We start from the raw sequence: 17337 nt of genomic DNA, 5'->3' as shown, positions 1-17337 counted from the left end.
ATTCAGCTAATTATAGTTTCAAGACAAACCTCACTAGCCACTTTAGCATTTAAAATTAAAAAGTTCAAAGATCTTTGAGAAGTAGAGTCCCTCATCCTTTTGATTTGGAGCTCTTCTTTATTATTATCTTTAAGGAATCTCAACATTCTTCTTTGAATAATATCTATTTCTGGTTATTTATTCAGCTTCCCACTGGTGCACATTACAAAGCCATCTGCTACAGGAATGCTTCATTTCATATTTGCACACAACAGTTGGAAGACAGTGACAACTTAGCACATTACAGAGAATATGGAAAGGTCCCCAAAGAATGTAGTTTTAAGGTCAGAAGACCCAAGAAAGAGAAAGCATCTTTTTAATTTGTTTTGTGTGGTCATTTCAACAAAAGGACAGGAAATTAGTGCTAATGGCAATGAATCATACAGAGGTTTTAGCAGCATGTCATCAGAAAAAGAATTACTCAAACACTGGAATCCTTGGAGTTACATTTTTACCACTCACTTTTTTTTTAATTTGGTCAATTTCAAACATTATTCCTTGATTACAAAAACCATTTTCTATTCCTCCCTCCCCTACCCCTACCCTCCCATAGCCAATGTGCAATTCCACTGGGTATTACACGTGTCCTTGATCAGAACCTATTTCCATGTTGTTGTTTGCATTAGGATGTTCATTTAGAGTCTACCTCCCCAGCCATATCCCCTCGACCCATGTATTCAAGCACTTGTTTTTCTTCTGTGTTTCTACTCCCACAGTTTTTCCTCTGAATGTGGATAGTGGTTTTTCTCATAGGTCCCTCTGGGTTGTTCAAGAACACTGCATTGCCACTAATGGAGTAGTCCATTACATTGGACTGTACCACAGTGTATCGGTCTCTGTGTACAATGTTCTCCTGGTTCTGCTCCTTTCCCTCTGCATCACTTCCTGGAGTTCCAGTTCACATGGAATTCCACCACTTTATTATTCCTTTGAGCACAATATTATTCCATCACCAAGAGATACCACAATTTGTTCATCCATTCCCCAATTGAAGAGCATCCCCTCATTTTCCAATTTTTTGCCACCACAAAGAGCAAAGATATGAATATTCTTGTATATGTCTTTTTCCTTATTATCTCTTTGGGGTACAAACCCAGCAATTCTATGGCTGGATCAAAGGGAAGACAATCTTTTAGTGCCCTTTGGGCATAGTTCCAGATTGCCCTCCAGAATGGTTGGATCAATTCACAACTCCACCAGCAATGCATTAATGTCCCAACTTTGCCACATCCCCTCCAACATTCATTACTTTCCTTTGCTGTCATGTTAGCTAATTTGCTAGGTGTGAGGTGATACCTCAGAGTTGTTTTGATTTGCATTTCTCTGATTATAAGAGATTTAGAACACTTTTTCATGTGCTTATTACCACTCACTTTTTATATTAATTCATCATGAGGGTGCTTCCTCCAATAGCAAAAATCACAACCTATATACTCCTTCCCATCCTATATGACTCCTTGCTCATGATCTACTAAAAATGTGACAGTATCTTTAATGGCAATCTTGTAATCCCTCTTACCCCTCATACCATTAAAAAAAAAAAGTCTTTTCCCACAATAAACTTAACTAATTGAGCATGGGACCAGACCTGGTCTACTTTGGACAAATATACTTTATAAGAAAGATTCCAGAAATGCTTTCCTTTAAAGAAGACCTCAGGGTTAAAGTCACAAGGAAGCTTATTACATGACTGGATATGAAGAACTAACAATCACTGCTATCTAACAATTGGAAAACACAGTAGCACAATGGAAAGGGCACGAAGCAGAGTTCTGGATTTAAGTCCTAGCATTGTCTCTTACTATTGCATTTTGGGTAAGTAGCTTCCTCTCTCTTGTTCTCATCCATCTGGAAAATGAGGCATTTGGGGAAATCAATCACTCAAGTTGTGAGAATCATGGCAGTAAAAGTCATTGAATAGAAGTAAGCTAATCACTGCCAAGGACTTTTGCACATGGGATTCCTGATTAGATGTATTGGAAGAGATGATCAATACGGCCCTTTTCAACTTTAACATCCTACAACCTTGCAAAATATAGTTAAATGTAATTAAAATAGTAGTGGTAGTGGTGATGGTGGTAATAGCAGTAGCATCTAGCATTCAAATAATGCTTTAAGATTTACAAAGCACTTTACAAATATCCTCTCATTTGATCCTCACAACTACGTTGGGAGGAAAGTGCCATTATTATCATCCCCTTTTTGAACAAGAGGAAACTCAAGAAGAGAAGTCATAGAACTAGTAAGTTTCTGAGGCTGGATTTGAACTCAGGTCTTCCTCATCCAAATGTAATATTCTATCCACTGTACCACCTTGCTTGGCATAATATATTATTAGTGGCAAAAATACAAAAATAGATGTGAACACTATAGGGAGAGGGTGATCTAACTTTAAGAAAGCAGATCAGTTATTGAATTTCCAAACACTATTATATTCAAGAAAAGAAAGACACCAAGTATCAACAAAGCTGATAAAGGATTAATAAGAGTAAGATGTAGTGATGAGTGATAAACAGCTCAAAATGTCTGCCTTTTAGAAGCTGTTAAAAGAAATTCAACCATCCTGGTGGGAGCTAGGAGTGAAAAGGGAGGCGAAAGGATAAAGAAATAATGTAGCATGTTACAAGGTGAAGAAGCTCATGGGACTTTTAGTCTTTAGTCACAGTCCTTGGCTGTTTTACCCTGAGAGAACTATTGGGAAGAGGGCAGGAAAGATGCAAGCCAGATGATCATCCCAACACACCTGAGCATGAGATTCATCAGCTGGAGACCTTCTCCCTTCAAGAAACGCTCACGATTGGAACTAAGCATTAAACAGGAACAGAGTGAATCAAACAAGTTCTCCATCATTTCTTGCTCTTCTGTTGTACCAGGATTGTGTCTCTTAAATACCTGCAATTCCAAACAGAAGCAGACTTCATGTTCATAAAGAGAAGTTCTTTCAGTAAATAACCTTGAAAGCTTCTTCAAGTTAGTCTTACATGGTTCCACAGTATGATCATCTGAATGTACTACCTGCTATGAGCTAATTTCCATTTCAGTCAAACTGATCCTTATTTGGTTTTGCCCACTGGTTAGAAATAATAACTAGGGGGAAAATGATGCAGTAATATATGAACACTTAACATGATCTACTACAGATAAATCTAATCTGTCAAGAATATGACTAAGCATCTTCCAAAATTGTTAAATTTATGGATATTTAGCAGATCTTTCCTAGAGTAAAGCCAAGTCATTTATTCTGCCAGCACCAAGAATGGAGCTGTATGCAAACTCCCAAAGGAAACCCAGCAAATCCCCAAGAACCACAATATTTCATCCAAAAGATCTTTTTCAGTTCTGTTTTCAGAGTAGTTCAAATGAGACCTGCCAGAAGAAATCTTGCCAGTATTTGGAAACTACTGGGTTTGAGGCTATCAGAGTACCAATGTTTTAAATATCCTTCCTTTTCTTGTCTCACTGTTTACAGGTGGCAATCACCAACTTACTATAACCATTTTCCAAATATCACTCTTTCCCTACACCCAACTCAGTCCATTTCAAAGAATTTAAAACATTCCTCTTGCCAGAAAAAAACCTTTACTAACTTGCATCAATGCAATTCATCTTGGTAAGAAAGAAGGGATGTAAATATAAAAAGCAGGCCCACAATAAATAAAACAATGTGGTATTTCAGCTGATCTTCTGTGGGCTGAGACACACCTCTTTTTTGTGCATATACTAACTAGAATATCATAGTCAAAACAAAATACAGGGAAGCAAGTATAGCTTATAGAGCGAATAGCTCAGAAGTAGTGGCAAAGCATGAGGCTCCAATGAGATTGCAGGAAACAATCTTCAGTCTATTAAACACATCTCAAAACCTGCTTATATCACATGTCATAAATCTCCTGCCACTATTTCTGGCCCCACCTCCCATTTAAACTAGGCTGTGTATCTTAATGGCAGGCAGGAAACATGAGAATTACTCACAGATAACTGCTGAAGAAGCACATCGATTCCATCCAGTTCCCCAAGCAATTCCCTGTTGTCTAAAAAGAAAAAAAAATATTGGGAGAAAAAAAATGAAGCTAACTGTCAGATTTTACAGCCATCTAACACTGATACATCAGCAAACAAAATCAATACAGCCTGACAGAGTACAAAGTGGCAGAGAGAGCAAGAGAAAAAGCAAAGGGGACACCAAAGACAGGCAAGCACAGTCATGATCTGAAACAAGTCTTGCTCCTAATCTAACAGAATATCAATACGGTAGGGGGTGGAGAGTTGGAGAGGGGTGGGATATCTTACCATCATTATCTTGTAGCAGAATGGCTAGCACCTCACTGCAGTAAAGCTTGTTGGCATCAAAAGGCATTTTTGCCTGTTCGGAAATATGAGAAATAAGAAAATCATAACTGGGATATCAAGGCAACAGGACAAGTTTTTTCACAGTTGCCAAAATCAATGCTTGGAATGAGAAAAGGAGGAGTTATTTAAGGGTTGAAGAACTGGTAACCACTGAATTACCTTCCACTATGCATCCAATGCTAGATGATAAATCAAAGAATGATTAAGAGATGAATATGCCAGAATAAAAGTTATCTGCTTCAAAGGGAATTTGGTGATCATGGGGTAAGGGTTGGGGGGACGGGGAGAGAGAATGGCACCTGATAGGCCAAAATGAAGATAACATTAGACACTAAAAAGCAGTGAGGCTCAGATATGACTCCTTTCTGGGCAGACTGGAGCTCTTTAAGATGACTAATGTCCATGTGACTCAAGTGCTTAAAAAGCTCAGGCACTTTCATTAGTATAGGTGTTCCCTCTTCCATATCCTAAGAAGTAATCTTGATTAACTGTAAAGACCAAAAAAAATTATCACCTAGCAGCCATCTACCTTTCTTGGGATGAGGTTCCCTGCATTTAGTAAGCTAGACTCTTTAGGTTAGAGACACACAGCCCATCTGGAGTCCTTTTGTTTGCTCTCAGCAACACAGGGTTATTCCCAAATGACAATAAATTTTCATAGCACTGTAGCAGAAGAATGTTGTATCAACAATACACCATACATTTGATATTGCGAGCAAAGAAAAATACTTTTTATTCATTCATTCATTCTACTAGGCATATATTTGACCCTCATATAACTAATACCACAGTTTTGGGGTGAGCAGAGAAGTATTCATTCTTACAGATCAGGAAGGATTTAGGGAAACCATAAACCAAAACAATAACCTTATTAGCTAATCAATCAATGAGCATTTCATTACTATGTACCAGGCTCTATGCTAGATCCTAGTGATCTAAAGGTAAAAAATGGAACCATCCTTCCACTCAAGGAGTTCACATTCTATAGGGAAAAAAACAGGCACATAAAGTATATACAGAATAAGGAATATACTAAGTATAAAAATGGTAAAACAAATTATGGCATACAAATATGATGTGGTATAAGAAATGAGAAAAATAACTTCAAAGAGTCACAAAAAGACCTGTATGAATGAACCATAAAGAAATAGAAAAACAACTTAGTTTCTAACATCAATATTCTAAAAATGAACAATTTTAAAAACAACACTGCAAAAACGAATAACTATGAAAGCTGAAAGAACTATAATTAATGCAATGACCATCCATGATTCCAGAGGACCAATGCTGTTCATCTTTTAATAGAGACGTGAGATGGACTCAAAAGTGCAGATGAGACATACATTTTTTGAACAGGGACAAGAAATAAATTTGTCTATTTTTTTCATGAAGTAGGGAGGTAGGATGGAGAAAAAAAAAGGATTTTTGTTCATGAAAAAATAAACCTTAATAAAAAAAATATGAAATAAAGGTAGCTAGGTGGCTCAGTGTATAGGGAACCAGGCATGGAGTCAGAAGGGCCTGGATTCCAACACATATGCCTAGCTGGGTGATCCTGGGCAAGTCATTTAACCCCAACTACTTAATCTTCATCTCTATGTCTTAGAGTTGTTACTAAGACAGAAAGTAAGGGTTAAGAAAAAATCAAAATAAATGGGGGGGGGGCAATAGCACTAAAGAGCCACCTTTTAGTGTGAGAAGGAGAAAAGGTATTGATTAAGACATATTTGTGGAGTGTTTTGAAGGTTAGTATGAAGTGGAGGTTAAGAGGAAGTCCATTCCAGGTATGAGAGACAGCTAATGCAAAGATATGAGATGAGAGATGGAACACCAAACGTAAAGAACAAAAAGAATGCCAGTTTGGCTTGAATGTAAGGAGAAAGATAGGGATTTAATGATAGCCTGAGTTATTAACTGAGAAGATAGTGGTATCTTCTACCAAAAGTACAATGTTAGAAAGAAGAGAGGTATTAAGAGGAAAAGATAAGTTCTGTTTTAGCCATGTTGATTTTAAGAAAGCTATAGGACATCTAGTTTGAGATGTCTAATAAGCAGCTGGAGATGTAAGAATGTTAGAGAGATTAAGGCTTAAATGAATATATCTAAACGTTAGCTACATTGGGGTGATAACTGTAACTTTAAGACCTGATGAGATCACTAAATAAAACAGTATAGAGGACCCTGGAGAGAGCCTGGAGAACATTCACAGTTAGTGAGCATGATTAGGATATAGATCTGGCAGAGGAGACAGAGTAGTGGCAAGACTGGTAAGAGAAGAACCAAGAGTGACAATGTGACTTAGGAAGAAAAGAGATCAACAATATCAAAAGCTATAGAAAGGTCAAGAAGGATATGGACAGGAAAAAAGGCCATATCAATTTAGCAATTTAAGAACTTTGGAGAAGACAGTTTGGGTTAATTTATACGTTTAGAAGTCAAACTGCAAAGTACAAAGAGTGAAGAGGGTGGAAGCACTATTGTAGTCAGCCTTCTTGAGGGGTTTGGTCATAAAAGAGAGAAGAGATATAAGATTATAGCTAACAGGGAGACATGGATCATGTAATGAGTTTTTTAGGGTGAGGAGATATGGGCATGTGATCAGATAGCAGTGAAGTAGCCAACAGTCAGTGATTGAAAATAAGTGACAGAATGTAGATGACAGAGGAGGCAATCTATTAGAGAAGATGGAATGGAATCATTTGTGTAGGTTAGAAGGGTTTGTCTTGGCAAAGAGAAGAGCCACCCTTTAGTGTGAGTGAAACAGGGTGAATGGGATAGTGGCAAAAAGCATCTAAGTGATAAGGAACAGGAAAGGAGAGGGATCTCTCTGAGAATAGCCTCAGTAATATACTTACTCTCTCTCTTTCCCCTTCCCTCCCCAACCTTGAATCAATTAAGGAAATGTAAAAGGTGTTCAAAGATTGCTGTACTGCAGCGAGGGCCCACTTGAGATTATGTAGCATAAATTAGAAATGGAACCAGTCAGCACACTTTTGTGGTTTTTCTCCAACTTCATTCAATAGAAAATCAGGAGTAAAGGCAGCAGATGTTAAGAGTAATCCAAGACAAGGGTTTAGAAAGGCAAGACCTTCAATAGGACAAAGGGCCAAAGGACTAGCAAAAAGAGGACAGTATAGAGTTGTTTCAGGGGAAAAACAGTGGATAGCCATTTGGCTTTTAAAATAGTAACACGTTTTTGCATATTTCATGCAGTTGAAGATCCCTAGTATTAGGGAAGGATAGAACATTATGAGTCAGATACTGAACTCATTGAAAAAAGTCCTGGAGATCTAGGAAAAACAGCTGCCATAATCCTAACTAGGTGATAAACATGAATTAAATGAATTTCAAAGGAGAGGATACTGAATGACAGTGATAAAGGATGAGCCTCACAGTGGCAAAAGTAATCCAACTCTACCAGAACAACCAGTAAATTGGAGGGAGAATGGGGAAGAACAGCATGTGACTATGTAGTGGGTCTAGGAGAGGGTAAGGAAGTCCCTGTGAGGTCTGTGTTGTTGAAGGCGTGGCACACATGCCCTGGCAGCAGGGAGGGGGGCTGCTCCCCTCACCCTCTTCACTATGCGTGAGGACAATTTTCACATGCCCTGCCCCTCCACCCAGGAGCCCAATGTGAGCACTTCCTCCCTCTGCTGTCTGGGATAATACCCGGGTGTGTTTGTGGGGGTAAGGGGTTGGGGGGGGGGGGTGTATTGCCACTCATAAGCAGCTTGAAGGTGAAGTTTGGGCACGTTTTTCTAAAAGGTTTGCCAGTGCTGTTATAGATGATCAGAGAGAGTGAGAAACTAAAGATTAAAGGGGGAGGAGATGACTGAAAAAATTCAAGTTGGTATTTTCTCTTGTGAAAACATAAAAAAGAAGGTAGCAAAAATGGCTAACAAAGTCTAAGGCTTCTTCAAGTCAAGTATGAAATTAAGTCAAGAAAGAAAGCATAAAACTAGACTACAAATTAATTAACAGGTTAGTTATGTTGAAAGAAAATTATTCTAATTAGTTTGATGAGTTTCATCAAAAATACTTATAAAGGAAAAAACTATTCCTTTTGGGGGAAAATATTTTAATTGCTCAGAATTTAATTTTAAAATATAAACCTATTGGGGAGAAGCTGGGTTGCTCAGTGGATTGAGAGCCAGGCCTAGAGGAGATAACAATGACGATGAGGATTCATCTATGTTTTGAAATTACTTTGATCTATACTGTTACTATGCTACCAAGAACTAAACTGCTCACTATTATTAAAAAAAAACAAACAAACAACTAATAAACCCTTGTTTATTAGGTGTGGAGAACTGAGTGAGTTTCATCAATGTTCTATTATTTCTAGAACCTATGGGGTGTATGGGGTGCTCAGGGAGGAATATTATCTTTGGTATGGAAGGCTTGTTGTGCCCTCCTAGGGAAGCTCTCCAGCTTCTGACCCTCACCTGACACCCAGATCTCACTTGTGGCTCCTAGTAGCTGCTAGCATGCGGCAGCGGCCACACCCCGGGCAACGGCGTCGACAGGCCGGCTAAACCTTGTGAGGGTAGCCATTGGGTCATAGACCCCTGGTGAACCAGGGCTTTGCTCACCTAGCATGTGAAGACTGCTTCGGCGGAACAGGCGGAAGAACCCAATAAGAAGGTTCAATGGCTGAGAGGGCGACGCAGTAAAGCACTGTGGAGTGCTTAGGGCGTGTTGGAGCACAAAAGACAACACAGCCATCCAATGCAGCTGAGGAAGTCTCCAGATATAATGACTTTTCGTGCCAATGGACCCAGGCTTCCAACGCCGAAAGAGTGGGACTGTCTCTGTGCATTGACTTTTCCACTTAAATCTTCATGCACAAGTGTCTTTGTGCACAAAAACACACAAAGACAATCGTCATCCTCGGTTACCGAGAGACTACTACTACTACTACTACTACTACTACTACTACTACTACTACTACTACTACTACTACCTATGGTCTTTTAAATGAGGCAATCTCTGGAATAGGACATGTCAGCTAAACTAGAGCAAACTCAAGTCCCTCCCTTTCCAGTTTTCAAAAGGAAAACTAATTTCTGGAAGTGAAAATGATGAGGGAAGTGATCACCTTAGAGCTGGAGCTTCTACAAGCTTGTTCAATCATTTTCCAGTAGTGTCTATCTTTGTGACCCCATTTAGGGTCTTCTTGGCAAAGATCCTGGAGTGGTTTGCCATTTCTTTCCCCAGCTCACTTTACAAATAGGGAAACTGAGGCAATCAGGATTAAATTATTTGCCCAGGGTCATATAGCCAGTAAGTATAAACCAGTTAGGCTCAATTTGAACTCGGGTCTTCTTGATGCCAGGTCTGATACTCTACCAATTGCACTCTAATCCACCAAACTGCCCATCTATCTACAAGCTTAATGTTTAAAACTCAAGGTTCAATCACTAATTTTATATTAAGTAAAAAAGTTCCCTCTGTGCCCCTACACCACAAATTCCACATGCAATACCTCTTTAGTATATTTTCTATATTAAATATAGACATAACCCATTGAGTTTTCAGAATTCTGGCCAGGTATGATCCAGATTAACTTATGAGATCTACAAACTGAAAGCTGATGTGCACTGACTCAGGGTATATGCCTAGATGAGCTCATAATTTGCACTAGGTAATTTTTTAAAAGCTAAATTCAACTTGAGGCATGCCTTCAAAGAAAACCTGATTTCTAACAGAAAGTTCAAACTTATTAAAGCTGAACTATTCACAATTTCTTGAACACAGACCATGCCATGAGTTCTCGCCCCCTTAAACTGTGGCTCATTTTCTGTTCCCTATTCCAGGAATACTCTTCCCAGCACCTCAGACTACTGAAATATAACTCATATTTTTGGACCTAGTCCAAATTCTACATCCAGCAAGAAGTCTTCCTTTATTCCCCAAGCCAGAAATGATCTTGCCTTTCTATGAACGCTATATCTTGTATACAAATTTAATTTCCCCAACTAGAGTTTAGACCATAACCTTCTCTAAAGCAATGGCTATATAATTAATGGGCGATTTGGTATTGTACAATGAGGGTTAACTTGGAGTTAGAAGAGATAGGTTCAAAGCTGTGCATTAAATTACTACCTCTTTAACTGACACACAGATACGCCAATGCTCTATAGAATACAGAGAGGGAGAACCCTTTCATGAGAGGGCAGGGCAAGGTAGGAAACTAGAATGAGGGAAGGCTATCCACAAAGGTAGTATTTAATTAGAGACTTAAAAAAAGAAAAGTATTCTGAGAAGGCAGAAATGAGGAAGAAGTCTATTCCAGGCTCTCTAGACACAAATGCACAGAAGAGGGTAGTATGAAAAATTCCAGAAATAATTTGAGGTTTATTTTGACAAAAACACAGAGTACTTAAAGGAGAATAATGTAAAATAAAGCGATAAGTTAGAAAAAGCTTGTAAAAGGGTTTCAGGTACCAGACTACAGAGTTTGGATATACTTTACAAGCAACTGGGAGAGACCACTAATTTTTAAGCAGGATTCTGACGTGGTCACTATGCTTTGGGAAAAATATTTTGGTACTTTTCTAATATACTAGAGACAGGAAGACCAATTAGTTAAGAGGCCATAGTCCTGAGGAAAGAATAAAAGTCTTCAAAAAAAAAGGTGACAATGATTAAGAATAGATGGATGGGAGAGATTTTATAGAGGTAGAATCCAAAAGACTAATTGTTTATATAAGTCACCTTAGTGAAGAGAGCAGAAAAAAATCAAATAGATTTATATTTTCAATTACTATGAGGATGATAGTATCATCAAAAGAAAGAGAGACCCCGAAATGATTAAAGGATATGAACAGAGAGTTCTCAGATGAAGAAGTTAAAACTAGAATAAATGCTCCAATCACTATTGATTAGAGAAATGTAAATTAAAACAATTCTTGAGATATCACCTCACACCTATCAGATTGGCTAATATGACCAAAAAGGAAAATGATAAATGTTGGAAGGACATGGGACAATTGGGATGCTAATACACTATTGGAGGAATGGTGAACTGATAAGATGATTCTGAAGAGCAATATGGAACCATGACAAAAGGGCCATAAAACTATGCATATCCTTTGACCCAACAAAGCCACCAATGAGTCTGCATCCCCAGAGGATCAGGGCAAAAAGACCTATTTGTACAAAAAAAATTTTTAATATTTTTCCATGGTTATATGATTCATTTTTTCTCCCGCCCCACTCCTGGAACTGACAAGAAATTCCACTGGGTTATAAATGTCATCACTTGATATTTTCATATTATTCACTTTTATAAGAGTAATCTTTTAAAATCAAAACCCTAAATCATATATACATATGAACAAGTGATGAATCATATTTTGCTTCTATGTTTTTACTCCCACAGTTCTTTCTCTCAACGTGAATGGTATTTTTTCTCATAAGTCCCTTGGGATTGTCCTGGATCACTGCATTGCTATTAGTAGTAAAGTCAATTTCATTTGATCATTCCACAATGTTTCAGTTTCTATGTTCAATGTTCTCCTGGTTCTGCTCATTTCATTCCATATCAGTTCATGGCCAGTTCATATAGAAATCAAGCAGTTCCTCATTCCTTATAGCACAATAGTATTCCATCACCATCATATATCACAATTTGTTCAGCCATTCCCTAATAAAGAGACAACCCCTCATGTTCCAAATTTTTTACCACAACAAAGAGTGCAGCTATGAATATTTTTGTATAACCCTTTTTATTATCTCTTTAGGGTACAACCCTAGTAGTGGTATGATGAATCAAAGAACAGGCTTTCTTTTAAAGCCCTTTGGGCATAATTCCAAATTGCCCTCCAGAATGGTTGCATCAATTCAGAACTCTACCAGCAATGCATTAGACTCCCAATTTTGTCACAGTCCCTCCAAAATGTATTATTTTCCTTTACTATCATATTGGCCAATCTGCTAGGTGTGGGGTGGTACTTCAGAGTTACTTTGATTTGCATTTCTCTAATCAGGACAGATTTAGAACACTTCACAAAAATATTTTTAGCAGCTCTTTTTGTGGTGGCAAAAAATTGGAAACTGAGGTCGTTGCCCATCAATTGGGGAATGACTGAACAGGTTGTGGTATATAGTTGTAATGGATTACTATTGTGCCATAAGAAATAATGAACAGAATGATTTCAGAAAAACCTAGAAAGACTTATATGAACTGACGTAAAGTGAATTAAGCAAAATCAAGAGAACAGTAACAGAAATATTTCACGATGATCAATTGTGAAGGACTAGACTATTATCAGAAAAACAAGGTTCCTAAATAACTCCAAGGGACTCATAATAAAAAATGATATCCACAGCCAAAGAAAGAATTGTTGAAATCTGAATGCAGATCAAAGCAGCTCATCTTTCACTTTATTTACTTTGTGAGTTTTTTACTCTATGTGTGATATGTCTTCTTCCACAGAATAGGGAATAGAGAATAAGGAAATATGTATTGCATGCAAGCATGGGTATAATCTATAACAGACTATTTACCACCTTGAGGAGGAAAGGAGGGAGAAAGAGAATCTGAATTGCAAAATGTCAAAAAATAATTGTTAAAAATAGTTTCTATATGTAACTGAAAAAAATTTTTCATTAAATTAAAAAAAAAAAAAGAAATAGGAAAACAGACCAAAAAGAGTTTTGGGAGAAAATGCTTTTTCTGCATCTATAGAAATAATCATTAGATTTTTGTTGTTTGCTTGTTGATATGGTCAATTATGTGAATGGTTTTCCTAATATTGAACCATCCTTGCATTCCTGGTATAAATCCCACCTGATCATAATGAATAACCCTCATGATCACATGCTGGAGTCTTTTTGCTAGTATTCTATTTAAGATTTTTGCATCTATGTTCATTCACATCTCTTACCTCTTTCTTATTTATTTTTTCATTTTTGATTTATTTAGATTTGATAGTGGTAAGTTCAGGCCTCCCACTAGTATAGTTTTACTATCTATTTCCTCCTTCAACTGCACTAGTTTCTCCTTTAGAAATTTGGATGCCATTTGGTGCATACATGTTGATTACTGATATTTCCTCTTGTCTATACTGCCTTTTATCAAGATGTAGTTTCCTTCCCTAACTCTTTTAATCAGATTTATTTTTACTTTGGCTTTGTCAGGTATCATGATTGCAACTCCTGCCTTCTTTCTCTCAGTTGAGGTCCAACAGATTTTGCTCCAACCCTTAATTCTAAACTTGTGAGTTTCTACCTGCCTCCTGCATGTTTCCTTATAGACAACATATGGTAGGATTTTCGTTTCTGAAACACTCTGCTATTTGTTTTCTGGGCGAGTTCATCCCATTCACATTCAAAGTTATGATTGCTACTTGTAATTCCCCAACATTTTGATATCCTCTCCTAGTTCAATCCTTTCTTCTTTTGCTATATCCTTTTAAACCAGTTGTTTGCTTTTAATCAGTCCCCCTAATCCTCACCCTTAATATGCTTCCCTTTCTGCCTCCTCCCTTTTTGTTCCCTTCTTCTTATTTTTTTTTAGGGTCTGTTAAGTTCCCTCTCCCCTCTCTTTTCCTCCCTTTTTGTACTCCCCACTCTACCCCCCTTAGTTTTCCCTTCTCACTTTCCCTGTAGGGTAAGATAGAATTCAATACCCCAATGGATCTAGATGCTCTTCCCTCTCAGAATTGATTTCATTGAGAGTAAGGTTTAAGTATTATCTATTAGCACACTCCTCCTCTCCTTCTTATAAGAGTATTCTTCCTCTCCCCTTCCCATGTGCCTCTTTGTGTGATATAGATTATCCTATTTATCTTATTTCTTCAAGTTTCTTCTTCTTCTATTCCCTCCTCCCTTTTTCTATTTTTGCATATCATCTTATACTATTTTTAGCCCAATCTCTTCCTCTGAATGATTCTTCTAATTACTATAATAGTGAATATATTTTTTGACAGTTACAAATAACATTTTCCCCATATATTAATATAAACAATTTGATCTAATTGAAGCCCTTAAAGAAAAAAGTTTAAATAAAAAAGATTTTTCCCTTTGTGGAAGAGGCATGAAGAAAAAGAGGATTTGCAGGACAAGCCAGGCATGCAGACTAAGTTGGAACCTGATCTCCAAAATCAAGGTGAAGATTCCAAACAGAATGTTCCCAGGAGGAGGCCTGCCCAGAGGAGAGGAATTGGATCTTTTGGCTCTCTCTGGGGGTGACTGACCAGGGGAGAAATCTCTTCTCTGGGTTCCTGATCAAAAGAGGCTGGATTTCCTGACTTAGGCAGGGAGAGAAACCTTTGTGGGTTTTGACAGAGTCTGGACTTGAATTACTTATTTTATAATTTAATAATTATTACATAATATGTATGAATAACATGTATGGCAGGAGGGCTTCGGATAGAAGACTGGGAGGTAAAGGGTGGAAGGCAGGAAGTAGCTTGATTTATAAGCCATTAGTGATCTATAGACAACCCCAGAGCAACCCCTCTAGCAACATCTCTCTATATCTCTCCATCTCTCAGAAGTACTTCTATCTCCATTAAAATAGACAGCCTCAGGTGTCCCCTAGCAGCTCTCTAGTCTCAAGCCAGAGTATCCAGTTATTACAACCAGAAATAGTTCCACATAGATTATCTTTTCTATTACAACTGGCACCTAAAGTTTGAGTGAACCCCACAATCCTTTTACAAGCAGAGTAGAATAAGAAGGAAACAATGTTCAGACAAGTTGTTTTTGGAGTGGTGGTCATTGCGGCCATCGCCTGTTTTTGAGTCTATCACATTTTGTATAGGAAACTTACCCATATGTTAATGGAAATTCTGGATTATGTTGGCAACATTACAATGTCTGTTTTGCAGTTGCCATTCCAAAATGAACTGGTACTCTGGCAAGTCTGGGTCAAGTGTATGTACTCTTTATGGTTATCCTGTAGACTCTAACCCAACATAAAAAGATCTTTAGATTTGTGGTTCCCCTCAAGGCAGAGAAGATTATGGCCATGGATACCAACCTAGAGAGCATAATTAAGGCTGTGTTTGAACAATGGATTAAGGAAAAAAGGTTAAGGTTAGATCTGGTTAAGGGCAAGGACAATGGGCAAACAGAGTATGTACCTCAGGAAAATGAAGGTGACAATGAGAACATGGCTGCTGGTGAACATGAAAAAATCTGTCCTTTGAAAGAGGTCACTAAGCTAACTAGTAATGCTGGTGTGATACACTCCAAAGCCCATAGACAATTCTCCACACAGGAACTTGAATCCATAAAGCGCCATTTCCCTAAATTTGTAGAGAATCCCTTCAAATCTCAGAAGGCGCTTAAATGGGCTTTCAGGATCTTTGATCTGGATTTCGAAGATGTAGAGTTCCTATTGTCAGAACTGTTCAGCCCCCATGAACAGAGGCAATTTCTGGAGAAGACAAGATCTGACAGCAATGTGACTAGCTGGCCAACTGTAGAGCAAAGGGTAGATATGGATTTTGCAAATCCCACCTCTGTAGTCTGGATTTTTCCTCCGTAAAAATTACCCAAGGTCAAACCCTTCTTGTTTTTCTTCGTATTGGGAAGTTGTTCCTGGGCATTGTTTGCCATCACCATGATGGTTTTTCCTTCCCTTTCCAGTCAGAAATCTGAATGAGGAGGGCAGGCTCTCTGTGTATGGAGCTAAGGAGCAAGGTTTTTGCCTGAGGCCACCTCTCAAGTCTCTGCAGCTTCTACTATTTGCTGCCTTTCTCTGTGCTATCTCCTTGAGTCCAAGGTCTGCGCTCTTCAGCCTGCTGGGCTTTCAGGTCTAGCTGCTCTCAAGGGTAAGTCTTTGATGGTCTTAGTCAGCTACCAAGGATCTAGAGGTGCCCCTCGTTCACTCACTGACTCTAGCACACACTGGCTCTGATTCTGTCTCCATAGGTGGGGTGGGGGAGGGCAGATCAACTCACATTTTGGTGGAAGCTTTTTCAACCCCTTATAGTGGGGAAATGCCCAAATCCTACATACCTTCAATTCTGCATCCTACTGTAGAGTCCCCTAGTTCATATGAATTTGGTTTTTTTGGCCTTTTGGTAGTCACTGCGGCCATCGCCTGTTTTTGAGTCTATCACATTTTGTATAGGAAACTTACCCATATGTTAATGGATCTCCTTGGTCTTCTTCAAATCAACCATTGTGTCACTAGTAGATGGTAACAAATTCCTCTTCCTAGTGTTTTCCAAAGTGTTTGAAGGAAAATTGCTATGATACAGCAAGGTTTTCCTCCTGTATAATTAAAAATCTGTTATCTTAAAAAAGAAAATATCCTGAGAGCCCACTGACTTCCTGTCATTATGTACTTCCTATAGACAAAGGATAAAGTGAGTGGGCGTTGAGGCTCTGCCTCTCTTTTGGCATGCAAACAGTGGTGATGGTGGTAAGGTGGGGATTTTGAAATGGCTAATCAGCCATGGGCACAAGGTTTTTATTTTGTATCCTTGTCATTCCTTGATTTCTAATGATCATTTAATAAACCTCCTAAAATATATCTTTTATTAGTGAGATATAATTTAAATTTTTATACTTCTTTCCTCTCAAACCCAAGTCTGTGGTAAGAAAAAGAGAAAAAACTGACAGCTAACCCTTTCTTTATCCAGGGCTAACTGCTACTACTCTCCTCTCTCTTCCCCTTCCTTCTTACATTCTAAAACCTTCCACAGAATTCCTTGCATAAGCCTCTCTGCAGTCCTTGAGACAACATTCCAGATTTCTTAATTTATCAAACTATTTTTTATCAAATATATGTATATACTAATCTCATTCTTACAGAAGGATCCTCCAAAAATCTCCATTTAGTGAGAAAGGAGACCAGTTCAGCCATCTCTTAATTTCTTAACAGGTTATAGTACTCCTCTGGACTTTTCCATAATGCTTCCCTTTCCAGGACTTTCTCCCTCCCTGCTTCTTTTTCTGAGTTGTGTTCCCCATTAGAATGTCTGTTTC

The 17337-nt window shown here is 38.2% G+C and overlaps 1 protein-coding gene and 1 long non-coding RNA gene across 5 annotated transcripts in view; one reads left to right on the top strand and one right to left on the bottom strand.

Annotated features, from left to right (window-relative positions):
* The window catches only part of CTNNBL1 (catenin beta like 1), a 230545-nt gene that overhangs the window by 112425 nt on the left and 100783 nt on the right, over window positions 1-17337 (bottom strand). For both annotated transcript variants that reach the window (XM_007474361.2, XM_007474362.3), the window contains 3 exons: window positions 4330-4402; window positions 4012-4070; window positions 2783-2931 (listed from right to left, as the gene is read on the bottom strand). In XM_007474361.2, the coding sequence (XP_007474423.1) occupies window positions 2783-2931; window positions 4012-4070; window positions 4330-4402 (281 nt within the window). The remainder of the gene's footprint in view (window positions 1-2782; window positions 2932-4011; window positions 4071-4329; window positions 4403-17337) is intronic.
* Window positions 1-17337, top strand: part of LOC103096362 (uncharacterized) — a 117970-nt gene that overhangs the window by 67840 nt on the left and 32793 nt on the right. The window lies entirely within an intron of this gene.

This window comes from Monodelphis domestica, chromosome 1 (assembly GCF_027887165.1).
Source record: "Monodelphis domestica isolate mMonDom1 chromosome 1, mMonDom1.pri, whole genome shotgun sequence".
NCBI lineage: Eukaryota > Metazoa > Chordata > Mammalia > Didelphimorphia > Didelphidae > Monodelphis > Monodelphis domestica.
This window is presented reverse-complemented; position numbering and strand designations above follow the sequence as displayed.